Source organism: Apodemus sylvaticus, chromosome 7 (assembly GCF_947179515.1).
Source record: "Apodemus sylvaticus chromosome 7, mApoSyl1.1, whole genome shotgun sequence".
Lineage (NCBI taxonomy): Eukaryota > Metazoa > Chordata > Mammalia > Rodentia > Muridae > Apodemus > Apodemus sylvaticus.
The window spans coordinates 9,817,993-9,842,024 of NC_067478.1; the positions used below are offsets into that span (position 1 = coordinate 9,817,993).

At 47.7% G+C, this 24,032-nt stretch overlaps 1 protein-coding gene across 1 annotated transcript in view; it reads right to left on the reverse strand.

The window, feature by feature from the left end:
- Positions 1-24,032, reverse strand: part of Susd5 (sushi domain containing 5) — a 39,040-nt gene that overhangs the window by 2,734 nt on the left and 12,274 nt on the right. Inside the window, exons 3-4 of the mRNA XM_052189265.1 lie at positions 23,398-23,516; positions 11,750-11,938 (exon numbers count right to left, since the gene is read on the reverse strand). Of these exons, the coding sequence (XP_052045225.1) occupies positions 11,750-11,938; positions 23,398-23,516 (308 nt within the window). The remainder of the gene's footprint in view (positions 1-11,749; positions 11,939-23,397; positions 23,517-24,032) is intronic.

Here is a 24,032-nt window from a genome sequence, read left to right on the forward strand (position 1 = left end):
GAGATTATAAGATACAGGAAATTAAGAAATTTACCCTCATGAGTCATCACCCACACTGGGGTGGGGTTTATGGTAATGTAGCTGCTCTTAGATCACTCATGTTCCCAAAAATGACTCTGATAAACTCAGTGGTCCAATTAAAAAAAGAAAAGCAAACAACTTTCAAAAAAAGATTTTCAGAAAACTAACAGTTTTAAGGATACCACTTAGAATAACAAAGAAAATGAGGTATGGTAGTAGATGCCAGTAATTCCAACATTTGATAATGAGGCAGGAGGGCTGTGGGTTCGAGCCTAAGCCATGTAGTGAGACCCTGTCTCAAAAGCATGAGTGTCGGAGAGCAGGGGATTGCTAGCATGCATAGCCTAGTTCGTGGTGATCAATGCTGTGACTCTGGTCAGCTCACACTTCCAGGTCACAATCCATCACTGAGGGAAATCATGGCAGGAATCTGGAGGCAGGAGCTGAAGCAGAGACCATGGAGGAACACTGCCTCCCAGCATGTTCTCAGGGCCATGCTTAGCTAGCTCCTCCGTCTCCATCTCCCTGACTCTGACTCCTGAGACAGGGTATCAATCACTATGTAGCCTCAGCTGACCTGGAACTCACTATGTAGACTAGGCTTCCCTCAAACTCCTATTTACCTGCCTGTCTTTTGAGATCAGCTAACTTTCTTAGCAAGCACAAGTCCATGGTGTGCTAGGCTCTCCCAAATAGCGATCAGTCAAGACAATGACCCACAGGCCAACCTGTCAAGGCAACTCCATCTTCCCAGGTGATTCTAGCCAACAGCAACCAGTAGGCTCTGGGTTTGAGCCTAGCATCATGTCAACCAGACATGCGCATCTGTTATCCCAATACTCAAGAGGTGGAGACAGGAGGATCAGAAACTCAAGGTCATCCTCTGCTATATAGAGTTTGAGGCCAGTCTGGGATATATGGAACTCTGTCACACACACACACACACACACACACTAAATAAAATGTAAAAATATTGAATAAATAAAATAAAAAATGGGTCAGAGCCATATATGTCTAACCCCATTGCTGGGAGCTGGGGTCAGGGAGATTCCCCAAGTCTTGCTGTCCAGATAGACTAACAAAAAATAGAGGACTTCAGAGTCAGGAAAAGACTCTGTCTCAAAACAAAACAAAAAACAAGGTGGAAGGAGGTATGGGATAGTTCAGTGGGCAAATGTGCTCACTCACGTTCAGGCATGAGGACATGAGTTCAAGTCTCCCAAGCCCACATAAAACCCTGTGGGTATCAAAAGCCTGTGATGCTCCTACAAAGGGAGAGACAGGGGACTCCCCTAGAAGCTCACAGACCAGCAAGTCTCATGTATTGTAGAAAAATGAGACCTATTTCAAAGTGAAAGGCAAGGACCATGGCCCAAGGATATGCCTTGTCATGTCATTCTAGGTCCTACTGTGGTCCAACTCCTTCACTCAGTGAACTTCACTGAGGTTGACCAGTTGTCCTGAAATCTACAGGTTGGTCGTACTCACCCTGCTGAATAAACGGCTGGTTTTTTATTTATAAAGTGTACTTTAAAGCACAACACACAAGATCGGATGACAAAACCTTTCTGTAAACATTATGTGAAATGGATCAGTTGTCCTGGATCCAGGTGGAGATATTCAAAGGCATCAGGTGAAGTCTTGGGTCAGGAGTGAAGAGGTTAGGTTTGCCGGAATTGGTATTTTCTGATGGGTCATGATGGAGAGATTGCTGATGAACATGTTCTCAGCTCTTACTTTTGTCTTTTAAGATGGGGTCTCTATGTAGCTCTGGTTGGAACTCTGTAGTCTGGGCTGGCCTTAAACTCTGAGAACCACTGTTTCTAACTACCTATGATCCTACATATCCCAGGGTGGTCTTAAACTTAGTAAGTAGCTGAGGATGACCTTAAACTTCTCCCCAAAACTTCTTAACCTCCACCCCTTGTGTGCTGAGGTCATATCATTAGACACCTGGGCCAGCTCTAAATTGTTTATGCATGTGTGCATATCATGTGTATACTGCTTACAGAAGCCAGAAGAGGGTGTCAGATCCTTTGGAACTGGAGTTAGAGATAGTAGTGAGCTTCCATGTCGGTCCTGGGAATTGAACTTGGGTCCTCTGGAAGAGCAGTCAGTGCTCTTAACCACTGAGTTCCCTGATTATTGATTAAACCACTCAGGTTTGGGTGAGAGGATGGTTTATTATGCAGAAAAAGCTGCAGCACTGGCCTTGAGTTGCTCAAAGGAAGGAATCCAGGCCTTGAGTCTCTAAAGTAGGGTAAGAACACCCATCACAAGTATTTGAAAAATACCTGACTTGTTGTTGTTGTTGTTGCTTTGTTTTGTTTTGTTTTTCAAGACAGGGTTTCTCTGTGTAGCCCTGGCTGTCCTGGAACTTACTCCATAGACCAGGCTGGCCTCGAATTCAGAAATTCACGGGCCTCTGCCTCCCAAGTGCTGGGATTAAAGGTGTGTGCCACCACTGTCAGGTTTTTGTTGTTGTTGTTGTTGTTGTTGTTGTTTTTAAAGAGACAAGGTCTTGCTATGTTGCCCAGGCTAGCCTATAATCCATACTCTTCTAAGTTGCTGGGATTACAGATATTCATCCTCATGTCTGGCTCACAGAGGCATCTTTGAAGGAATGAAAGCGTAAATTGTTCTGGCATGGGGAAGGAGGAAAAGTCTGAAGTAGCTCACGCCCAAACTGCTCTCCAAAGCAGCTTCAGAACCACTCAGAACACAAGACCTATTTCCAGAAGCACAGCCCCCAAACACAAGGGGGCGCTGGCCCACTGCCAAGTGATGAGGCAGGACCGGCTTGTCAGAAGTGCTCTGAAAAGACGCCATTGTTGAGTGTACACACACACACACACACACACACACCCCTCATTGTGTCAAGTTTCATAGAGTGCCCCCAGGAGACCACTGCTGGCAGAGTCACCAGAAAAAGGCAGAGAGGAGATTTTACACCAAAATCAAATCTTATTGCAAAGGAACTTGGTGTTCTTTACAACCCCACGGGTTATTTTATGCTATGTCTGTTATATTTCAAACCTGGGACAAATGGCTGAGATGCCAACTCAACATATCAAAGCAGACCTGGCCGTAGGTCTTCCTGCACCTGTTACAGGGCCCCCTGGCCGGCCCTCCCCGCCCTCTACCCTGCTCTCTCCAGGCCAGGGAGCTGGGCTGCTCTTCCCTATGCAGTCCAGCCGGTCTGGTTACCTGCCCTCTTGGCATCTTTGGGATTCCTGGCTGCTGGCCCTGGCTCCCCTCTCAACCCTCTCCTCACACGGCTCTGCTCATGTCCACCCTCCACTCTCCTGGATGTCCCTGCTTCTGGCTATTCTCTCCTGCATAATCTACACTAAACCTCCTCCGCCATATGGAGGGAGAAGTCCTGTTCTTTTTCTTCGATTTCTTTTTTCACTTAGTGCCAGTTTGCTTTTAATGAGATGATGATGATGATAGTGATGGTGGTGGTGGTGGTGGTGGTGGTGGTGGTGGTGATGATGATGATAAGAATCATCATCAAGGCCAGGCAGTGGTGGCGCACAGGTGGCACACATCTTTAATACCAGCACTTGGGAGGCAGAGGCAGGCAGATTTCTGAGTTCAAGGCCAGCCTGGTTTACAGAGCAAATTCCAGGACAGCCCAGGCTACACAGAGAAATGGTGTCTTGAGAGTAACTGTGATACAGTGGAGGAAATTAGTATCCAGCACCCCAGAGATGCCCACTGTGTTATTTTGTCTAAGAGCAACTAAAAAAAAACAAACTAAAGTTGTTAGAGGGCCATAGACAACTGAAGTGAAAGGAGCTTACTGGGGTGGGGACCTAACCAGGACCGGCAGGGTAAAGGGGAGGACCTAGGGACCCTATAAAGTCCACAGCCTGCGCTTATTTAGTGGACTTCTAGCTAGATGGCTCTCCTATCCTTAAGGAACAGAGTATTTTCTTCCCTGTTTTTCTCCTAGCCAAGGCATGACCACTAAGCATCCCCACTAAACACGAAAGCTGTTTACCACCAATTTCACACATAGTTCAAGTATATTGGACATGAGTCTGTCCACATCGAGTGTCTCCTGCCTGCAACTCCAACCACTCAGGAAGCATACTAGAAAATAGAAAACCTTATATTTCCACGTCTGTAAACAGGCTTGGTACAGGATGTGCTGGATCACACGTAGGCAGGAATTATGTCAGGATGTATGCTTGCCCTGCCCCTGATCAGAGGAAGGTGGGAAGCATGTAGCCTTGTGGGATTTAATCTTTATAAAGCCCCGCCTTATGTAATCTGATGTTATACTCTGGGAGTCCTGTGTATGGGGTATCCATGAACCCGGCCAGTATTTAATAAAGCTTGCTTCACATTTGACTCAAAAATTACGGTAGTGTTCTTATTTTGGCCCGGTGGGATTAAACCTAAATCAGTGACACTGGGGCGATGATTTGTGCCTTGTTAGTGCAAGGATCTGAACTCAGTCCCCAGAACTCAGTTTAAAAAGCTGGTCTGGGACATGGGCTCTCAGAAAGAACCTCAGCACTGGGGAGGTAGAGGTAATAATGTGGAGTTTGAGTAGCAATGGTCTCCACAGGCTCATATATCTAAGTCAGAGGCTTAGTCATCTGGGGAGAGGAACTACTAGGGAAGGGATTAGAAGGTGGAGCCTTGTTGGAGTGGGTGTGGCCTTATTGGGGGAAGTGCATCACCAGGAATGGGCTTTGAGACTTCCAGAGTCCAAGCCAGGGTCTGTGTCACCCTCTCCCTGCTGCCTGTGGACCTGGAGGTAGAACTCTTCATTTCCTTCTCCAGCACCAAGTCTGCCTGTTGGCCACTGTGCACACCACTGTGATGACAACAGACTAAACCTCTCAAACTGTGAGCCAGCCCCAGTCAAATGCTTCCCTTTTTCAGAGTTGCACTGGTCATGGTATCTCTTCACAGCACCAGAACAGTGACCAAGAGTACTGGATTCCTAGGGCTCACGGACCGTCCAGCCTATCTTACTTGGTGAATTCCAAGTTTCAAACAAACAAACAAACAAACAAACAAAACTTTAAAGGTGACTTCAGAAGTCTTGTTACTCTTAAGAGCACACAACTTCAATTCCCAGCACCCATATCAGGAGGCTAGCTACCACCTGTAACTCCCTCTCTAAAGGCTCCTACATGTCTCTTCTGGATTCTACAGGCATCCACACATATGACATGCACAAATCAATATATACTCATACATATTTTTTTAAAAATATGGTAGATAGCACCGGGCGGCAGTGGTGGTGGCACACGCCTGTAGTCCCAGCACTCTGGGAGGCAGAGGCAGGCAGATTTCTGAGTTAGAGGCCAGCCTGATCTACAGAGTGAGTTCCAGGATAGCCAGGGCTATACAGAGAAAACCTGTCTCGAAAAAAACCAAAAAAAAAAAAAAAGTACATAGCACATGAGGCATGGCACTAAATTGCCCTCTGGTCCCCATGCACACACAATCTCTATCCACACACAAATATACATGCATACACAGAGAAACACAGAAGACTAGTAAATAACACCCCGGCTTAATCAGCCTGTGAGATATGTTCTTGGTATCTCTGCCCATCCCCCCTTCCTTCTCTCCCTCACCAGAACCCCGCCCCTCAGCTCCAGTAGCCACCTTGTGTGTGTCTGTAGTACTGGTGGAGAGGTGGTCAGGGGCTGATGTCCAGAAGGCCCCAGTGTTCCAGCGTTCTCCTGCCCCAACCCTCCATCCTTGTCACGTTTTGGGAAACCTACGCACAGGTTCTCTTTGCCCTCGTGTCCTGGTTACACAGCCTTTAAAAATAGTCATTTAAAAAAAAATAAGGCATGCAGACATGCCAGAAATAACTAGTGGCTCAATGAACCTCTGAACAAATATGGTCACATTGACGAGGGAGTTCTAAATGCAGCTTTGGACTCATGTTTGAGTCAATGAGGAAAACGAAGCCCAAATGGCAGAGAAAAACAGAGACTGAAGTTGATTTAAGAAACCAAAAGAACTTGGTTTGAAATAAGAGCAGGGTGGAGGGTAGAGTGACTCAAGGAGAAGACAGTTTGGGAGTGAGCTTTTGACCCTGCTTGCTAGGAGTTTTGAGGTTCCTGTCAGAGGCACCCCTTTCGATGGATGATGACACAGAAATGTCACAGGCCTCCTTTAAATCCAAGCTTTGTGAGGTTTCCTCCTGTCTATGTGACAGAGGCAAGTCAAGAAAGCTTTGTGGGCCTCAGTTTCCCCCTCTGCAAACTGGAGCTAGCCATTAATACACTCACACTTACAGTGAGGTGAAATATGTAAAATGCCCTCTGTGGAACGGTGCACGGGCAAGTTGGGGTGGTGGGCAAGTTGCGGTGATGGAGCTGCTCTGATTTTTAATATTTTTATTTTATGTTTGTGAGTGTCTTGTCTGCATGGATGGAGTTTACAGACAGTTGTGAGCCTCTGTGTGGGTGCTGGAAATTGAACCTGGATCCTCTGGAAGGGCATCCAGTGCTATTAACCACCGAGCTAACCCCTCCATTCATAGTGTTCTGGTTTTGTGATTTGACTATCATAGTGTGTTCACACGTGTGTCTGCCTGGGATAACAGATAATTTTGTGTTTTAAAAGGGTGGCTTGTTATAATAAGTTAAGCTTTAAACAAAGGATTGGAAAGAGGCCATCACAATCACCAGGACAGAGATGGCACGGCGCAGAGATCTGCTTGGTGACAGCTATTTTCTCAGTGCCCTACAGAGATGTGTCTTGTGGCCATGGCTGGTCAGACCAGAGGGATTAAAAAGAAAGGCTGGGGAAATCCAGACATGGCGGCAGACTTTGGGAACCTGGGAATGTGAGGCGTGCAGGCAGAAGTATCTGGAGTTCAAGGACTTCCTCAGCTGCATAATGAGTTCTAGGCCAGTTTACCCAAGAGGAGAGATCGTCCTTGAAACAAACAATCCCTGAGGAAACATGACAGAGAGAAGTCAAGCTGGTTTGTGGGCTGAACGTTCCTGCTGCCAGGCCTGGGGAGTCCGACATGGGGCGGCACACAATCCACTCCTGCAAGCTGTCCCCCGACCTCCACAAGGGTACCGTGGCACCCATGTGAAATCAATAAATCAATAAGTAATAAATGCAGTAAGTGCAAAAAAAAGCCTAAACAAAAGAAATAAACACACACACACACACACTCGTGGATACACACACACACTCGTGGATACACACACACAGATACACACACACACACACACTCTTGGATACACACACAGATATACACACACACACACTCATGGATACACACACACAGATACACACACACACACACACACACACACACTGAATCAAACCATTTACAGTCACTGCTTCATGGAACCCAGGAGGCAGAGGATGCGGGGTGTCAGGGAAGGCAGGAAGCCAGGGTTTGGGGGGGGGTACACCGAAGTGCTCAGTGGGTTTAATGGCTGTAGAAATCAAGGAAGTAAAAGCTGAGAAACATGCTCACGGGAGATGCCTCTGTGGCCCTTGTATTCAGTGGCTTTGGTGAGTGGGGGATGTACCAGGTCAGGGGTTAAAAAAGGGTCAAGGAAGGGCACCACGGGCAGATTCTTTCCACCCCCGGATCCCGGTACCTCTGCCTCCTGAGTTCTGATGCCCCCACTGACACATTTTAACCTTCATGAAAACCAGGGAAGACAGACTGGTGACCCTGGCACAGCACACCGAGAGGGCTGTCCGAGGAGCGAGGGCTCGCTTTGCTTGCTCGATTAAAAAAAAAATTAATTAATTAATTTTGTGTGTATGTGGGTGGTGGTAATAGCACTTGAGTGGAGGTCAGAGGACATGCGGGTGTCAGTCCTGTCCTTCTACCATGTGGGTTCTGGGGATCGAACTCGGGTCTTCAGGCTTGGTGGTTGTACCCCAAGAGCCAGTTCATCTGCCCTAGGTCTTGTTATTTTTTAAAAGAGGGTTACTTAAGATATTTAAATTACGGAAGGGTTTGAGGAGAGCTGACTATAGGACTCCTCTCAGCTTTCCAGAGTCTTAATTTGCTGTTCTGAAAGAAAGAGCACTGTTTATCTCCCAGGCTTAGCCCGGGCACTCCTGGGGTCCTGCAAGCCCTGACCACTAACTAACTGGCCTGCTGCGGTCTCCCTCGGTTGCTGGGATTTTGTAGCACTGGCTTTAGAGGCCTGGTCTGGACCAAGCGATTCAGTCTTCCATTCTCCTGCCCAAAGCCACACATGCTGGCATCCATGTCCAGGTTGGCAGCCTTGTCTGGCATTGCCTCTCTGCTGGGCTCAGTATCTCGCTATAACCGGTTGTTGCTCTAATTACAGAAAACCCTCGATGCTCCGCTCTATAAGCGGGGGTTCCACAGATGTCCTTGCTGTGTCTGGTTCTTACTATGCCAAAGCCATGCCCTTCCTTGGGCCCATTTTCCTTGCTGGGCCACTGTCGCAGTGAGACTGGTTCCCCTCCCCCCCTCTGGTCACGCAAACGTCAGGTGGCCTCCTAAAGTGTTTCTGTGGTTCCCATGGCTCACAGCCCCTCCCCTCTCCATTCTTGTCTTGTGTCCTCTACTGTCACCCATCCTTCGGATGAGAGGTCCTGTGGCCTCTGCCCCTGGTTCCAGAAGAGATCTTGCATCCTGTGTGGCCAGAGCGGGAAAGGATGCTGATGTGAAAGGCTGAAGCAGAAAACCTAGGAATTAAAACCTTTAGCCCTCATCTCCATGGTAAGTGCTAAGACTCCAAAAGGCCACTGGAAACTTCTGCCCCAAGTTCCATATGTGTGTTGAGTCCTTGTTTTAAGACTTTCTCTTGAGGCCCAGACTAGCCTCCAACTTGCTGGGTAGCAGAGGTGACCATGAAGATGAAGCCTCCTGTTTCTGTTTCCCAGGTGCTGGGGTGGGCCGTGTATGCTATATCGCACAGTCTATATCTCATGTTGCCCAGGCTAGCCCAGAATTCACTATGCAGGCAAGAACAGCCTTGGACTCCCACCTCACTCCCACCTGCTGAGACTACAGGTGTGTGTCACCACACACAGTAGGTGTGACACTGAGGAGCCAACCCATGGCCTCACACGTGCCTGGAAAACACGCTGCCAGTTGAGTGACACCCCACAGTCTTTTTCTGTATCTTTTTCAGACATATTTTCATGTGCCCCAGGCTGGCCTTGAACTTGTTATTCAGTCAAGAATGGCCTTCACTTCCTGCTCTTCTAGTCTCCAGCTCCCAAGGGCTGGGGCTACAGGTATGCACTGCCATGACCTAGGTGAAAGTTTTCTGCAGACACCACACACACACACACACACACACACACACACACACACTTCTTACTCAGACACAGATACTGTAAATGCTAAGTCTTTATGAGAGTTAGGGAAACAGTAACGGCCTGTCCACCCAGTCAAGTGTAGAAGCCAGAATCCTCTCTGACTCCTCACTGCAGTGAGAAAATAAACACCTTCCAGAACGCACAAAACCTGCATTTAGTTCCCGACCTCCCTGGGCCAGTAAACCACCCATTTGATAGATGGGTGTGGCTCGCAGGAAGGTGCAGCTTTGCCTCTGGAAAATATTAAGAGTCTGGGTGAGGCTGGGCCACACCCTCTGCCCTCCAGCACCTGTCTGCTGCTGTAACTCTAGTTACTAGGAACTAACAAGGAGAAACAGTGGCCCCCAGCACATCTGTAATAATTTTACAGGGAACTTTAAAATCCATGCTAAAAAATACTGCATTTATAATGCAAATCGGTTTTATTATTTTACTTCATTTGTTTTTATCTGTCCTATGTATCTGTCTGTCTGTCTGTCTATCTATCTAATACCAAAAGTTTGTAATAGCTCATAGAATTTGCAGATGGTCTATGGCTAAGTCACCCTCTGAAAAGTTATAAAATAAATTTAAAGAGTAACAAAAACACATTCATGAAAACACGTTCTGAACTGAGACACAATTACGCTACACACTGGGACAGAATTTTTGGACAGTTCTGTCTAAGGGCTGGGATGGAGCTCACTTCGTAGAATGCTTGCTGAGCATTCACGAGGCCCCGGGTTCTATCCCCAGCCCTGGATAAAGTCCTGTCTTTAAATTCTTTAACTGGCAGAGAAGGAACCGGATCATGACCCATTGACTGAACCAAGAGTACGTCTCAAGAAAAAAGAAATTAAGGGCTGGGCACGGTGGTGCACACCTTTAAACCCAGCACTCTGGAAGCAAATGGATCCCTGTGAGTTTGAGGCCAGCCTGGTCTACATAATGAGTTCCAGAACAGCCAGGGCTACACGGAGAAACACTGTACAGAAAAAAATAAACAAAAAAGAAAGAAAACAGAAGGAACCTGGCAGGGAAATGGCTCAGTGGCGAAAGTGCTCCTCCCTTAGATTTCTCCTTGTCAGAGATTTGGTCACAATAATGAGGAAAAAAAAATCACAAAACACCAGGGGGTTGACTGATCAGACTGTCTACAAAATACCTGGGAATCAACCTCGGACACTGCACAGGCACACAGTGTGGCCGAATCCCACTCACAGGAGCCAGTGACAGACACAGCCTGAGAACCCAGCGTCACAGAGGACAGCTCATGGGCACAGCTCCTGACAGCCACAAAATGAAAACCAGCCAAACGTCCCCTCTGGTAGCCTGGTACGGGGCTGTATCACACTGTGAGTAGTCATTAACAGTGCAGACATACAACAAACCAAAGCTTCAGACGTGGTGGGCGGATCACAGGGTCTAAAAAGTGTTGTAGTGACTGCCATACCCCCTCATGACCTACAGGACATCTGAGGACACACTGTCCTAACTACAATGCTGTAGCAAGGCTGAGGACATGTCTCAGTGGTTAGAGTGTTTCCTGTACAAGTGTGAGGAGCAGAGTCAGGATCCCCAGGAATGCCTGCGAATGCTGGGTAGGCAGGTGGTCTGTCTCTAACTTAATTTAAGGTTCAGAAGGCGGAGCTAGAGCAAGCTGTCTAACAAGACCATCTCTGCTTATATTGGCAAGCTCTGGGTTGATAGATATACGTGCAGGCAAAGCACCCACAACACATGAAATAAGATAATACAAATTATTTAAAAAGTGACTTAGACCCAGGCAGTGGTGGTCCACACCTTTGATCCCAGCACTTGGGAGGCAGAGGCAGGCAGATCTCTTGTGTTTGAGGCCAGCCTGGTCTACAGAGTGAGTTCCAAGGCAGCCAGGGCTACACAGAGAAACCCTGCCTTGAAAAGCAACAAAGCATAATAAAATAATAATAATAATAATAATAATAATAATAATAATGCTGGAGAGATCGCTCAGTGAGATCGTTCAGTGGCTAAGAGCACCAACTGCTCTTCTAGTCCTGAGTTCAATTCCCAGCAACCACATGGTGGCTCACAACCATCTGTAATGGGATCCGAAGGCCTCTTCTGGATGTCTGAAGACAGCTACAGTGTACTCACATACATAAAATAAATAAATAAATCTTTAAAAATAACAACAATAAACAAAAAATAAAGAAAAGAAAAAAGAAAAAAAGCACATTAACTTGAGATCAAGTCTTAGAGAAGAGGGGGGAGGGCTTGTTAACCCTTCCCCTCCAGCAGGCAGATGAAGAGGGCAGTTGTTCTCATATCACATTTGCAAGGCACGTGGACTCCCAGGTATGGAGGCTTTAGATGCCTGGGGGTGGAAAGAGGCGGAATCGCAGCTGCCTGCTGCGAGCCGGAGCCCGGCAGGTAGGCAAATGGCGCTTACCTTTCCCACAGGCTTGCACCAGTCCGTACCATTCCCCGCAGCTGTTGCATAGCAAGGTGAAGGCCGTTTCCCGATGGCCTGGGACGGACCCTGGCGCACACACGTACAGTAGCTCGTCCCCCATCTCCAAGCCAGTGCGCCCCTGGAGGATGGTGTGTGGGAAGGACGGTGGGTCTCCACATGGTCTCTCTGAGGAGAAGCAGCAACAGTCAGTCTCCAGAGTGTGATGGTTAATCTCCCCTGTCAACCTGACAGAATTAGAATCACACTGGAAATGCATCTCTGCGCGTGTCTATATGGGACATCTACGGGGTTTCCTGGAGTGGGTTAACTGAGGTTGAAGGGGCACCATTTCATGAGCTCTGGTCCAGGACTGAAGACAGAGCAGAATTTAGTGGGGCATGGTGGGGCACACCTTTAATTCCAGCACTTGGGAGGCAGAGGCAGGAGAATCTCTGTGAGTTTGAGGCGAGTCTTATCTGCATAGCAAGTTCCAAGATAGGAGTGCAAAAGAGAGAAAAAAGAGACAGAGACAGACAGAGAGACAGCGACAGAGAGACAGACACAGAGACACAGATAAATATAGAGACACACAGAGATAGAGACAGAGACCAAGAGACACAGAGATAGACACAGAAACACACTGAGATGGAGAGAAACGCATGGAGAGATAGACAGAGACGGAGACTGAGAGACAGACAGAGGAGACCTGACTGGGCTGCAGGAGCCTCCAGCCTTCTTCACCGTGTACGCACTGCACCCTCAGACTGAGAGCCAAAGGAAACCCGGTATCCCACCCAGCGTCAGGTCGAGTAGTGGCTACACATGTGATACAGAACTTTCCCAGAAAAAAGAACCTGCAGAGTGAATCCACCTACCTCGACACCCTGTCCCCTGAGTGCCCCCTATACCCAAACCAGGATGCCAGGGACAACTCATGGCACAAAAAAAAAAAAAAAAAAAAAAAAAATCTTGTTGAGTGACTCATTGTGGTTACAGTTTGTACTTTAAAACTGCCAGATACCGAGACCCCTCTGAGGTCTCCTTCATGACTCAGACGTACAAGTCTCACAGCTGGTCCTTTGGCCTTGTTTGAATGAAGGAACCAGTGTGTGGTCAAGAGACAACCTCCATGCAGAAGTGCTTGTTAGGTGTATGCTCACACAAACACAGATACAGCATCTGTGTGGTAGCTAATGGTAACATGGCTGCAAGTGCAGCCACACCCATAATGTATGTACATACAGGTGGAAATATTCATTCTATAATATGTCAATGCACATACATGAAGGTCCATATATGCAAGAGTTGGAAGGATAAAAAAATCGGAGCATATGCAGGATGAAATTTTAATTTACCTTTTCATGTGTGCGTGTGGTGTGCATGCATGTTTGCATGGACATGTGTGCATTAGGACATTCTCTCCTCTCTCCCACCTCACTGAGTCAGATCCATTGCTCTCCCTTCTGGCTATCTCACTAGCTAGCTCGATCTGGCGATTCCCTGTCTCTGCCTTCTGGGGCTGGAACTGAAGGCATGCCCCCACGTCCACCTGGAGCCCACCACGTCCACCTGGAGTCCACCACGTCCACTTGGGAGTCCACCACGCCCATCCTGCAGGCCACCACGCCCACCCGGCATTGATGTGGACTCTGGGGATTTGAACTCTGGCCCTCATGCTCACGTGGCAAGCATCCAAGGCATTTCCCATAAAGGAAATTTTACGTAGCCAGAGAGGAAAGAGAGCCCATGGCATTTTCAGGATGGTGGGCACAACTGGAAGTCATCATGTTAAGCAAAAGAAAACAGACTCTGAAAGACAAATGCCACTTGTTTTTGTGTCATATGTGAAGCTGAGATTCGAAATGACATAAAATGCATATAAAACATCTGCTTGTTTCTTAAGAGATTGAAATTACATTTGTTTTGTGTGTCTGTGCATGTGCACGCGTGTGGGCGCCTACCATGGAGTGGAAGCGAGGAGTTTGGAGCAGAGTATTTTCTCCTTCTGCCCTGTGGGTCTCAGGAATCAAACTCAGGTTGTCAAGCTTGGTGGCAAGCTCCTTCACCTGCTGAGCCCTCTCACTGGCCCAACATCTGTATATTTTTAACCCAAATGGAATTCAATTGTGCCTATTACTGAGAACTTGGTTTTGTTTTGTTTTTTAGTTAACACATTTGTAAAAAGATATTTTAGATTTGCACAAAATTGAGAGGAAGGTACATACTTCCCTCCCACCTCAGGCTGTGTCCTTCCTCAGACATTCCTCACACAGAAGCATTGCCCCCCAAAGTCCACTATGCCTCACAGTTAACTCTCGGGACTGTAAATCCTGTGGGTTTGGACAAGTGTTACATGACACGTGTCCTCCGTTAGAATATCCTAGAGAGTACTTTCTGGTCTAAAAAGCCTCAATGGTGCACATGTCCTTCCTCCCCAACATGGGCAACCACTTGATCATGTGACTGGAGCAACAACATGGGGTCTGGGTGATGCCTCAGTAGATTAGGAAGAACCCAAGTTCATTCCTTACAAAGTCACAAAAAAAAGCTGGGTAGGGTGGTTCATTCTTGCAATCCCCACTCTGGGGAGGCAGGGACAGACAGACACTCAGGATGGGGGGTCGGGGTTCCCTGGCCAGCAAGCTGGCTTGGTGAGTTCTAGAGAGAGAGAGAGAGAGAGAGAGTCCCTGCATCAAAAATGTCAGCAACACCTGAGGTTACCCTCCTGGTCTTCCTTCGCACACAAAAGTGCACATATAAACCCACTCCCACGCTAAACAATATCAATTTAGTAAGATCATCTTAATAAGATTAACTAAGTAAGATCAACTGTCAATGTAGAAGAGCCATTTTCGTTCCTAATGGGAACATGGTGGTTAACACTCTTGCAGGGACTTGAAAGGTGCCAGAGTTTCGGATCTTGGCTGTTTTGATAGAAATGAAGTTGTGATGATCATTTTAAATTGTCTGCTTGACACAAGCAGACTCATCTGGGAGGAAAGTCTCCCTGAGGGACTGCCTGAATTGGGTTGGCCTGTGGACTTGTCTGTGGGGACTTTCTTAATTGAGTTAATTGGTGGGGGAAGACCCAGTCCCCCGTCGGCGGTATCATTCCCTAGGCAGGGCTTCTGAATTATATAAGAAAGTGAGATGCACAGAGAAACACAAGCAATCAGGTGGGCTGTATGCATTCCCTCTCTTTCTCTCTCTCCCTCTCCCCCCCCTCTCTCTCTGGTGTTTTGAGACAGGGTTTCTCTGTATAGCTCTGGCTGCCCTGGAACTCACTCCATAGACCAGGCTGGCCTCGAACTCAGAAATCCGCTTGCCTCTGCCTCCCAAGTGCTGGGATTAAAGTGGTGTGAGCCACCACCGCCCGGCCCTGATTTGATTTTCACCAGGGTATATATCACAGCAACAGAACTGAAGACAGACCAGTGATGGTCTGTGTTCTCATGTGTAATTCCCTAAGGACGCAGGGCAGTGACCATCTCTTCCTACACTTGTTTACTACCTATCTATTTCTTTGGTGAGGTATTTGCTCAGGTCTTTTGTCCATTTTTTTAATTTGAAGAATTATTTAGTATTATATGTTAAGTACACTGGAGACACACCAGAAGAGGGCATCAGATCTCATTACAGATGGTTGTGAGCTGGGAATTGAACTCAGGACCTTCAGAAGAGCAGTTAGTGAGTGCTCTTAGCTGCTGAGCCATTGCTCCAGCCGCGACCCCCCCCCCCCCATTTTTTTCATTTTAAGATTGTCCATTTTTAAGACAGGTGATTTTTTTTTTTATTACTGCTGAGCTTTGAGAGTTCTTGGTCTGTTTCACATGGCAATCCTCGTCTCCCGCAGACATGTTCGTTTCTCCCGTTGGTTCTCACTAGCTCACCTTCTTGCTAGTGCTCGGCTCAGTGTCTCCATTATAAGCTCAGCTTATCCATTCAGGACTTATCCATTCAGGACTTATCCATTCCGGACTCGCTTGCCTGGGAATGGTGCCGCCCGCAGTGGGCTGTGTCTTCCCGCATCAATTAGTTTAAGACAACTTCGACAGCCATGACTGCAGGCAGCCCAATGTTAATAATGCCTCCCTGAAACTCTCTTTGCAAGCTACTTAGATCTTTTTTTTTTAATATTTAATCATATGTATTTATGTGTCTGGGGTTTGGGTTTGTACACATAAGTGCAGAGGATGGAAAAGGGCACCAGATGCTTTGGAGCTGGAGTTACAGATGGTTGGATCCACCCAGCCTGAGAGCTGGGGAACCAAACTGACTGCTAGACTCGTGAGCCGCCTGATACAGGTGCTGAGGTCGGAAACTGCCTCCTCTGCCAGAGCAGCAGCTGTCCTACCTGCTGAGCCAGGCCCCAGCCCTAGTTACTTACTGATGTTTATGGTTCCTTTATATCTGTGAGATCTGTACTGGGTCTCCTTTTCCCATTTCTTTTCTCTGTTGTTTCTTTTCTTTTCTTTTCTTTTTTTGATCAGGGCAGGGGAACTCTCACTGTGCAGGTCTGGCTGCCTTGAAACTTACCCTGTATGCAAGGCTGGCCTTGAACTCATAGAGATCTGCCTGCCTGTCTCCTGAGTGCTGGCATTTAAAAGCAAAGGCTACCACACCTAGTTGGTTTCATTTCTTTCAAAAACTATTTATTTTATGATTTGTGTATGGATGTGTGTGCGTGCACATGTGTGTAGGTGTGAGTGTCCATGGAGCCCAAAAGAGAATGTCAGCGCCCCTGGGTCTGGAGTTAGAGATGGCCACGAGCCACCCAATGCAATGTGGCTACTGGGATTCAAAATCTTGTCCTCCACAAGAGCAGTAGGTGTGCTTTTCACCTCTCTCTCTCTCTCTCTCTCTCTCTCTCTCTCTCTCTCTCTCTCTCTCTCTCTCTCTCTGTGTGTGTGTGTGTGTGTGTGTGTGTGTGTGTGCATTTGTCCATGTGGGTAAAAGCATTGGTGTCACAGGCCTGATTAGAGTTTATTGTCAAATTGACTCAACCTGAGTCATCTGGGAAGAGGGGACCTCAGTTACTGTGATCAGACATGTCTGTGGGCGTGCCTATGAGAGACTTGTCTTGTTACTGGATGATGGGGTGGGGCTAGACCACTCTGGGCAGTACCATTCCCTATGCAGGTGGATTGAGCTATATAAGAAAGCTAGCTAAGCCAGAGCCAGTGACTGAGCCAGTAAGTAGCTTTTCTCCACGGTTTCTGCTTCAGTTCCTGCTTGAGCTCCTGCCTTGACTTCCCTCAATGACGGCCTGTGACCAGGAAGTGTAAGCAAAATAATCCCTTTCCTCCTCCAGTTGCTTTTGGTCAGAGTGCTTTATTTCCCATCTAAGTACTAACCAGGCCCAACCCTGCTTCACTTCTGAAATCAGACGAGCTCTCGCATGTTCGGGGTGGTACGGCCATAGACAGAGTGCGTTATCTCAATAGAAAAATCCAGGACCTCTTGGCTTAACAGTTTGTTTTGCTTTCCATGTTGTTTGTTTATTTGTCTGAGTTACAGGGAACTGAACCAGGGCCTCACACAGGTGAGGCAAGCTGCTAGCATCGAGCTAAGCAACCAGTGCTCTCTTAGCTTAACCTGGGTCTCCACGCGGGGAGCAAGTTCAGCGACTAGAACAGCCACAAGATGCTCAAAGCCTACATCCTAGGCAAGAGCCTGACAATGGCTTCCCCACTACTCCTTAAAATCCAGTATGGTTTTCTTCCTCTGCAGATAACACTTCTCAGTCTCCAGCCTTGTCTCAGATTATTCCTCCTGCTGGGGACAGTTCTCAGACACACCAAGATCTTCCTTGCTGTTGTTCAACAAGACTCCCCAGCTGGGAGTCCTCTAAGCCAGTGGTTCTCAGGTCGTGTGAGTCATGACCCCTTTAGAGGTGAATGACCCTTTCACTGGGGTCGCCTAAGACCGTCAGAAAGTGCAGATGATTGCAGGACAATTCAGAAGAGTAGCAAAACTACAGTTATGAAGTAGCAGCAAAAACCATTTTATGGTTGGGGTTGGTCACCACAACATGAGGTATTAAAGGTTTGGGAAGGTTGAGAACCATTGCACCATCCACAAAGGCCAGAAGACTAGAAACCCCACAAGAGACAAGGAACAGTACACACACACACACACACACACAGAGAGAGAGAGAGAGAGAGAGAGAGACCTTGACTTGGTGAAGGGAAAGAGTTGGGAAGACCCACCTGTATTTGGCTTGCTTCTGGGACATGGAGTCACTAGACTATATCTGAGCCTAAATTTGAATACATACCACTCAACATCTTGAAGGAGGACAGTCCTGACCATAGCCCCTAAAACACCCATGGAGATAGAGGTTAAAAGATAGGCTGAGGAGGGGTTAAAGAGATGCCTCAGTTGGGGAAACTTCCCAAAGTCATGTGTGAGGCAGGGGGACTCCTCCAGGCAGACCTGAGAATTGGTTCCTTTCAAAACTTCCCATCTGTCTTGTCTCTGGGACAGTGAAGATCCAGCTTTTCTTGAAGGCATAACAGAACTGCCCATCCCTGTCTTTAGGGGCAGTAAAGGTGACTGTCATGTATGGGGTGACAAGGGCTCTAAGAAAAGGAGGTGAGGCCGGCTCTGTTTCAGGGGCAGAAACAGAAAGTGTTGGCTTGGAGTGTGCAGACAGAGTGGAGGGGAAGCCGGAAGCCTCCACCCCCCAGGCTGCCCCCCAAGGGAGAAGCTCCCAAAGCAAAGGTGGGGCAGGGAGGGGGTGGGGTGGGGGGTGGGGTGGGGGGAGGGGACACAAGACGACGGGAGGGAGGATGTGAACGGGATGACCCAAATGGAAGAGGCGTATTTCATCAGCATCCCGTCAGTTAAAAATAACTGCACTTATTAGTCTAAGTGAGATCACAACGGGACTGGAAATTCTCCGTTTGAAAGAACACCAGGAGGAAAAGGCCGCATTTACACTTTGGGTGACGAGCTCGCTTTAAAGAAGCGTGGGAGGGGCTGTGCGCATGCGAGCCACGCCCCTTCTTCTCTCTGGGCATTTTAGCAAATGCTGTCTCCTTCCTTCTCCTGGCCTGCCAGAGGGGAGCAGCATTACAGGGACTCGGCCACGATGCTTGCCCAGAGAGCGGGTAAGAAAGAGAGTATGCTGTGGGCACCCAGTTGAGCCTCACCTATGCGAAGTAGGAACCTCAAATCCTCTGAGCTAGGCCTACCCTGCCCCACCCCTCCCCGATCCCTGGTCCTCTCCGCTGAGCTTTATTAACTCTGCAAGCACTAAGAAACCCCAGGAGAGCTCACCACAGAGCAGCACTTGACAGTGTGTAGGAATTCCCCTGGCCAGCCAGTGCTTGCTTTGGCCGAGGAGGTGGTCCTTCCCTCTGTAACCTATGCCCCTTGTCAACTCTGAGGTCTATCAAGTCCCTATAAGGGAAGAGCCTCTCCGCTGGGTAGTGGTGGTGCACACCTGTAATCCCAGCACTTGGGAGGCAGAGGCAGGTGGATTTCTGAGTTTGAGGCCAGCCTGGTCTACAGAGTGAGTTTCAGGACAGCCAAGGCTATACAGAGAAACCCTGTCTCAAAAAAAACACACAAAAAAACAACAAAACAAAACAAAAGGGAAGAGCCTCTCCATCGCCATGCTTGGAGGGCTGTGAGGAATGGCTTCTATGGTTCATTTATAGCAGGACCGCAGGACATAGGGACAGGTTACGGTGGGAGATGGCAGTATTCCTCAGCAGACACTCGGGCTGGGTGGGCTTTCTACCCTGTCAGTCAAGCGCCTGAGAGTCACCCCTATAAACTGACCACTAGGCTTGACTTGAGTGGAGTCATTTCATGCCCTGTCACTGGGGTCCTCTCTGAGGTGAGATGTCTCTTCACATCTCACTAGGAGAAAGTCACTACATGAGAGGACACACACAACCATTTGTAAATTCTCCCTGGCTCCATTTGAGAGGAGGTTGTAGACATGGCGCCCTTCACCCCTATGAGACTTTGCAGTGCATTTCCTATGAGCAAGGATGTTTCTCTACGGCAGCAGCAGTACTTATCAAAATCAGGGCATCGAACATTAATGCCACGCTGATCAATTCACAAGCCATATTCAAATATCGTCAAATATAGTTGTCTTATTTCTAGGCCATGATACGATCCCAGATTGCATTTCATTACCAAGTCTCTTTTCCTATTTTAATCTAGGACAGCTGCTTAGGCTGCCTCTGTTTTTTCAATTCTCTGCATTGTAATTTATTTTAATGAGGGTGTGTGTGTATGTGTGTGTGTATAGTGTCTGTGTGTGATGTATGTGGGGTGTCTGTGTGATGTATGTGTGTGGTGCTATGTGTACGTGTGTGTAGTATCTGTAATGTGGGTATCTGTGTGATGTGTGTGTGTAGATGTGTATGTGTGTGTAGTGTCTGTATGTGATGGAAGGTCTGTATGTGATATATGTGTGTATGTAGTGTCTGTTTGTACTGTGTGTGTAGTGTTGGGTGTGGGGGTATCTGTGTGTGTCTCTGGGTATCTGCCTGCACACGCTTTTGTGGAGTCCTAAGGAGAATGCCGGGTGTCCCACTCCATTACTGCTGGCCTTACTCCCTCCAGGTTCGGTTTTCCTTTGAACCCATATCTCACCATTGCATCTGGAATGGCAGCTAGTGAGCACCTTAGGAACAAGGCAACCTCTAAACCACAAGCAGGCCGTGGATTTATAAATGGGTCTAGCTAGGATTAGCACAGGGGCCACAAAAATGGTAGGGCTACCAAGTTGTCATTCTACTCTGGAGTGGCACTTAACATTATAAAAACTACAGAGGATCTGATTCCTTGAGATCACTAGAAGAACCAGGTTCTGTTCTGTTTCCCTCAGGGGTCAACACTGCCAGTGTCTGGGATCCAAACGGCCATTTGAATTCGTTTATAGGGCTGTCAGAGAGATAGGTAGATAGATAGGTAGATAGATAGACAGACAGACAGGCAAGCAGGCAGGCAGACAGAGAGGCAGACACAGACAGATCTTGCTTTCTCTAGATATTTTCAAAAACAAGGTCACATCTCTTGGTTCTTTGATTGGACTGATGGAGAGATGGTTCTGACAACCTTCCATAGAACCCAGCAAATGGAGACCCTTTCCTAGAAAGAGATCTCATACTGGAAGACAGGCTGCCCCTGTGAACGTGCAGCAAGCATCTACCAGTACTCACAACGGTGTTCACAGTTACTGATTCTTCTGACATCTTCCCTGGACACAATGATTTGCTGCACCGAGAGGCAGCCAAGGATTTGAGCTTTTAATAACGTGGTCTGGTGTTTCTATGTTGGGGGAAATCTGGGGCTGGGGGAGATGGTTCAGTGGGCAAGAGCACTTGCTGGTAAGCCCGGAGACCTGAGTTTGATATCCAGGAGCCACATGGCAGAAGAGAACTCTGAATTGCATGAGCTCTGACACACACACACACACACACAGTAACACACATGCTCCTAGGTATGTACACATACAAACAAAAGAAAAACTTTTTAAGAACAGTCTGGGAAGCCATGAGTTTGAAAAGTACCTCCCAACCTAAGACTGCATAGAAAACTCACTAGGGAGGTTTTTAAAACATCGGTGGGGCCTGGAGCTCATCCTTGTATCCCACACTTGGGAGGGAGAGGCAGGAAGATCAGATGTCACTCTTGGCTACATGGTGATTTCTAGTCTAGCCTGCACTACATGAGACCCTGTCTCAAAACAAACACCCTCAAGGCCCAGAACATTCTGATGAAATCCTTCGGGCTTGGCACCCATGGAGCAGTATTTTTAACACTTCTCAGTGAGGAGCCAGGCAAAACTTGTTTCCAAGACCAACTAGTGGGCCTGCCATTTCCCCATCACACGAACAGCCCCACTCAGCTGCAAGAGTCTCTAGTCATGAAGACACACCCACCGCAGTGCACCATAGCTGCCGAGAAACTTCCCGCTGCTTTTCCCCACCCCACTTGACTGATTTTTCCGACAGGAAGTTGAGTTTTTCCTCTCCCACAGGCAGTTCCCTACATCCCATACATTTCTTTTTTCCAGAAGAGGGATTTTTAAAGACTTGTTTGTAGGGTTGGAGAGATGGCTCAGCAGTCAGGAGCATTGGCTGCTGCTCTTCCAGAGGAGCTGGGTTCAGTTCCCAGCCCCCATGTGACAGCTCTCAACTCTCTGTAACTCCTGCTCCAGGAGGAGCATACATTCTGGCAAACACCACCAATAAAATGCACATAAGAATAAGAAATAAGACATAAACATTTTAAGAGATGTATTTAATTATTTTATGTGTTTGAGTGTTTTGCCTGCATGTATGTATGCATGCATGCATGTCTGTATAGGCACCTTGTCATAAGCCTTCCTGTGGGTGCTGAATCCTCTTCGAGAGCAAGTGCTCTTAACCTCTGAGCCAATTCTCCAGCTCGGAAATGGGGTTATGCTAAGGTTTGCCCTCACTAGGAAGAGAGACAGGGGCTTAAACAGTGGCCCATAAGGACCTGTAGCAGACACACCCAGAGCTCTGCCCTCATTCCCTAGAAACCTGGACCTTTCCAGGCACAGGGCTCCTGATGGGCACCTTTGTAGGAGGGTGACATTGTACTCACACAAACAGAAACCCAGAAGTCACATTTCCTGACACATCCCTTGACCAACGATTGACAGCTATCATGGTGTATCTGCCCAGGCCCCTCACCCCAGTCAGGAAAAATTACAATTCTGCACTGTGAGGACTAGTTTTTGTTATCAGCTTAGTCGAATTTATAATGTAGGAGATACAGCTCCAGGTGTGTCTGTGAAGGTGTTTACAAGGACTGTTTAACACGTCCTCAGTGTGGGTGGTGCCACCCCACGACCTCTGGGGAAAGAAGCCTCTGATGGACAACAGCATTCGTCCCTCGGAATCCCAGGTGTGGACCCAATGCCCACGGTAGTCTTAAGCTCCTGCAGCCAGAGCATGGTGGACTCTCCCCAACTGTGAGCCTGAGGAAACATCTACTCCTGTCTGTCACCTTTTGTCATAACAATGAGTCAGTAGCTGATACATGCACACCGGTTCCAGAGGCGCTCTGAAACACAGCTCTGTGACACACCTCTGTGAACTCTGCTTAATACTGCACCAGCGCCTGGCCACCGACGACACTTTGCTGTCTGTGTCCCCACTGCCCTATCTGTGTTCCTAATTAGTGTCCTTCTAAACTTTTATATTTTATTTATTAACTTTTATTATTTATTTTATTTTATTTTATTTTTTTCAAGCCTTGGCTATCCTGGGACTCACTCAAAGTCACAGAGATCTGTCTGCTTCTGCCACCTACGAGCTGGGATTAAAGATGTATGCTACCGGCTTATTTATTTTATTTTTTAAAAATTATGTGTGTGTATGTGCACAGGAGAATGCTAGTGCCCACAAAATCCACACGAGGTTATTGGATGTTACAGGAGGTTGTCAGCTGCCCAACATGGGTGCTGGGAACCAAAGGTCTCTTGGAAGAGAAGTAAGAGGTCTTAGCGGCTGAGCCAGCCCTCTACCAGCCCTGGGAAGATTCACTAACACGTGTTGGGGATGTGTCGCCTCAGCGTGTTTGTCTAGACAGCCTACCCATGATAGCAGCTGCCACTCGCAGCCTCTGGGACCCTTGCAGACACTGACCTTCGTCCTTAATACAGAGAGCACTGTTCTTGGCACCGGGAACCGGGTGGCTGTCAATTGTCACACCAACAGCTCTGGAGACTGGGTGTTCACCACTCCCTCTGCTACACACGGTTGTCCTGAAACCGACAAAGAAGGAGCCTGGGTTAGGAGAACACCCTTGGGTGGAAAAGAATTATCTTCTTCTGTCAGCTGAGTCAGCAGATATTTGGGTGAATCATGACCTTTGGCAAGAGCATCCAAAACGAAACATTCTCCACAGACAAAGGTCACGTTTTGGGAGATGCTGACGCTGGGGTTAACTCGAAGGCACAGCTCAGCTCTCAGAGACAATACCTTTTGATCCCTTCCGCAGATGGTTTTATTTTTTTCTTTATTGTGGAAAAATTCATCAAAGGAATCACTGGAGTTTATCTTTATATTCTACATAATTATTTCATGGGCGTGAGAGTCTGCAGCTCAGAGGACGGCACTGACCAGGTCTCACCTTCTACCATGCAGGTTCCTGGTACTCAGGTCTGGCAGTAAGCGCCGTTACCTGCTGAGCCTTCTCTCTGGGCCTTATTTGATTATTGAAAAGGTTTCATATTTGGGCTAGAGAGAAGGCTCGGCAGTTGAGTGCAGAGGAGCTGGGT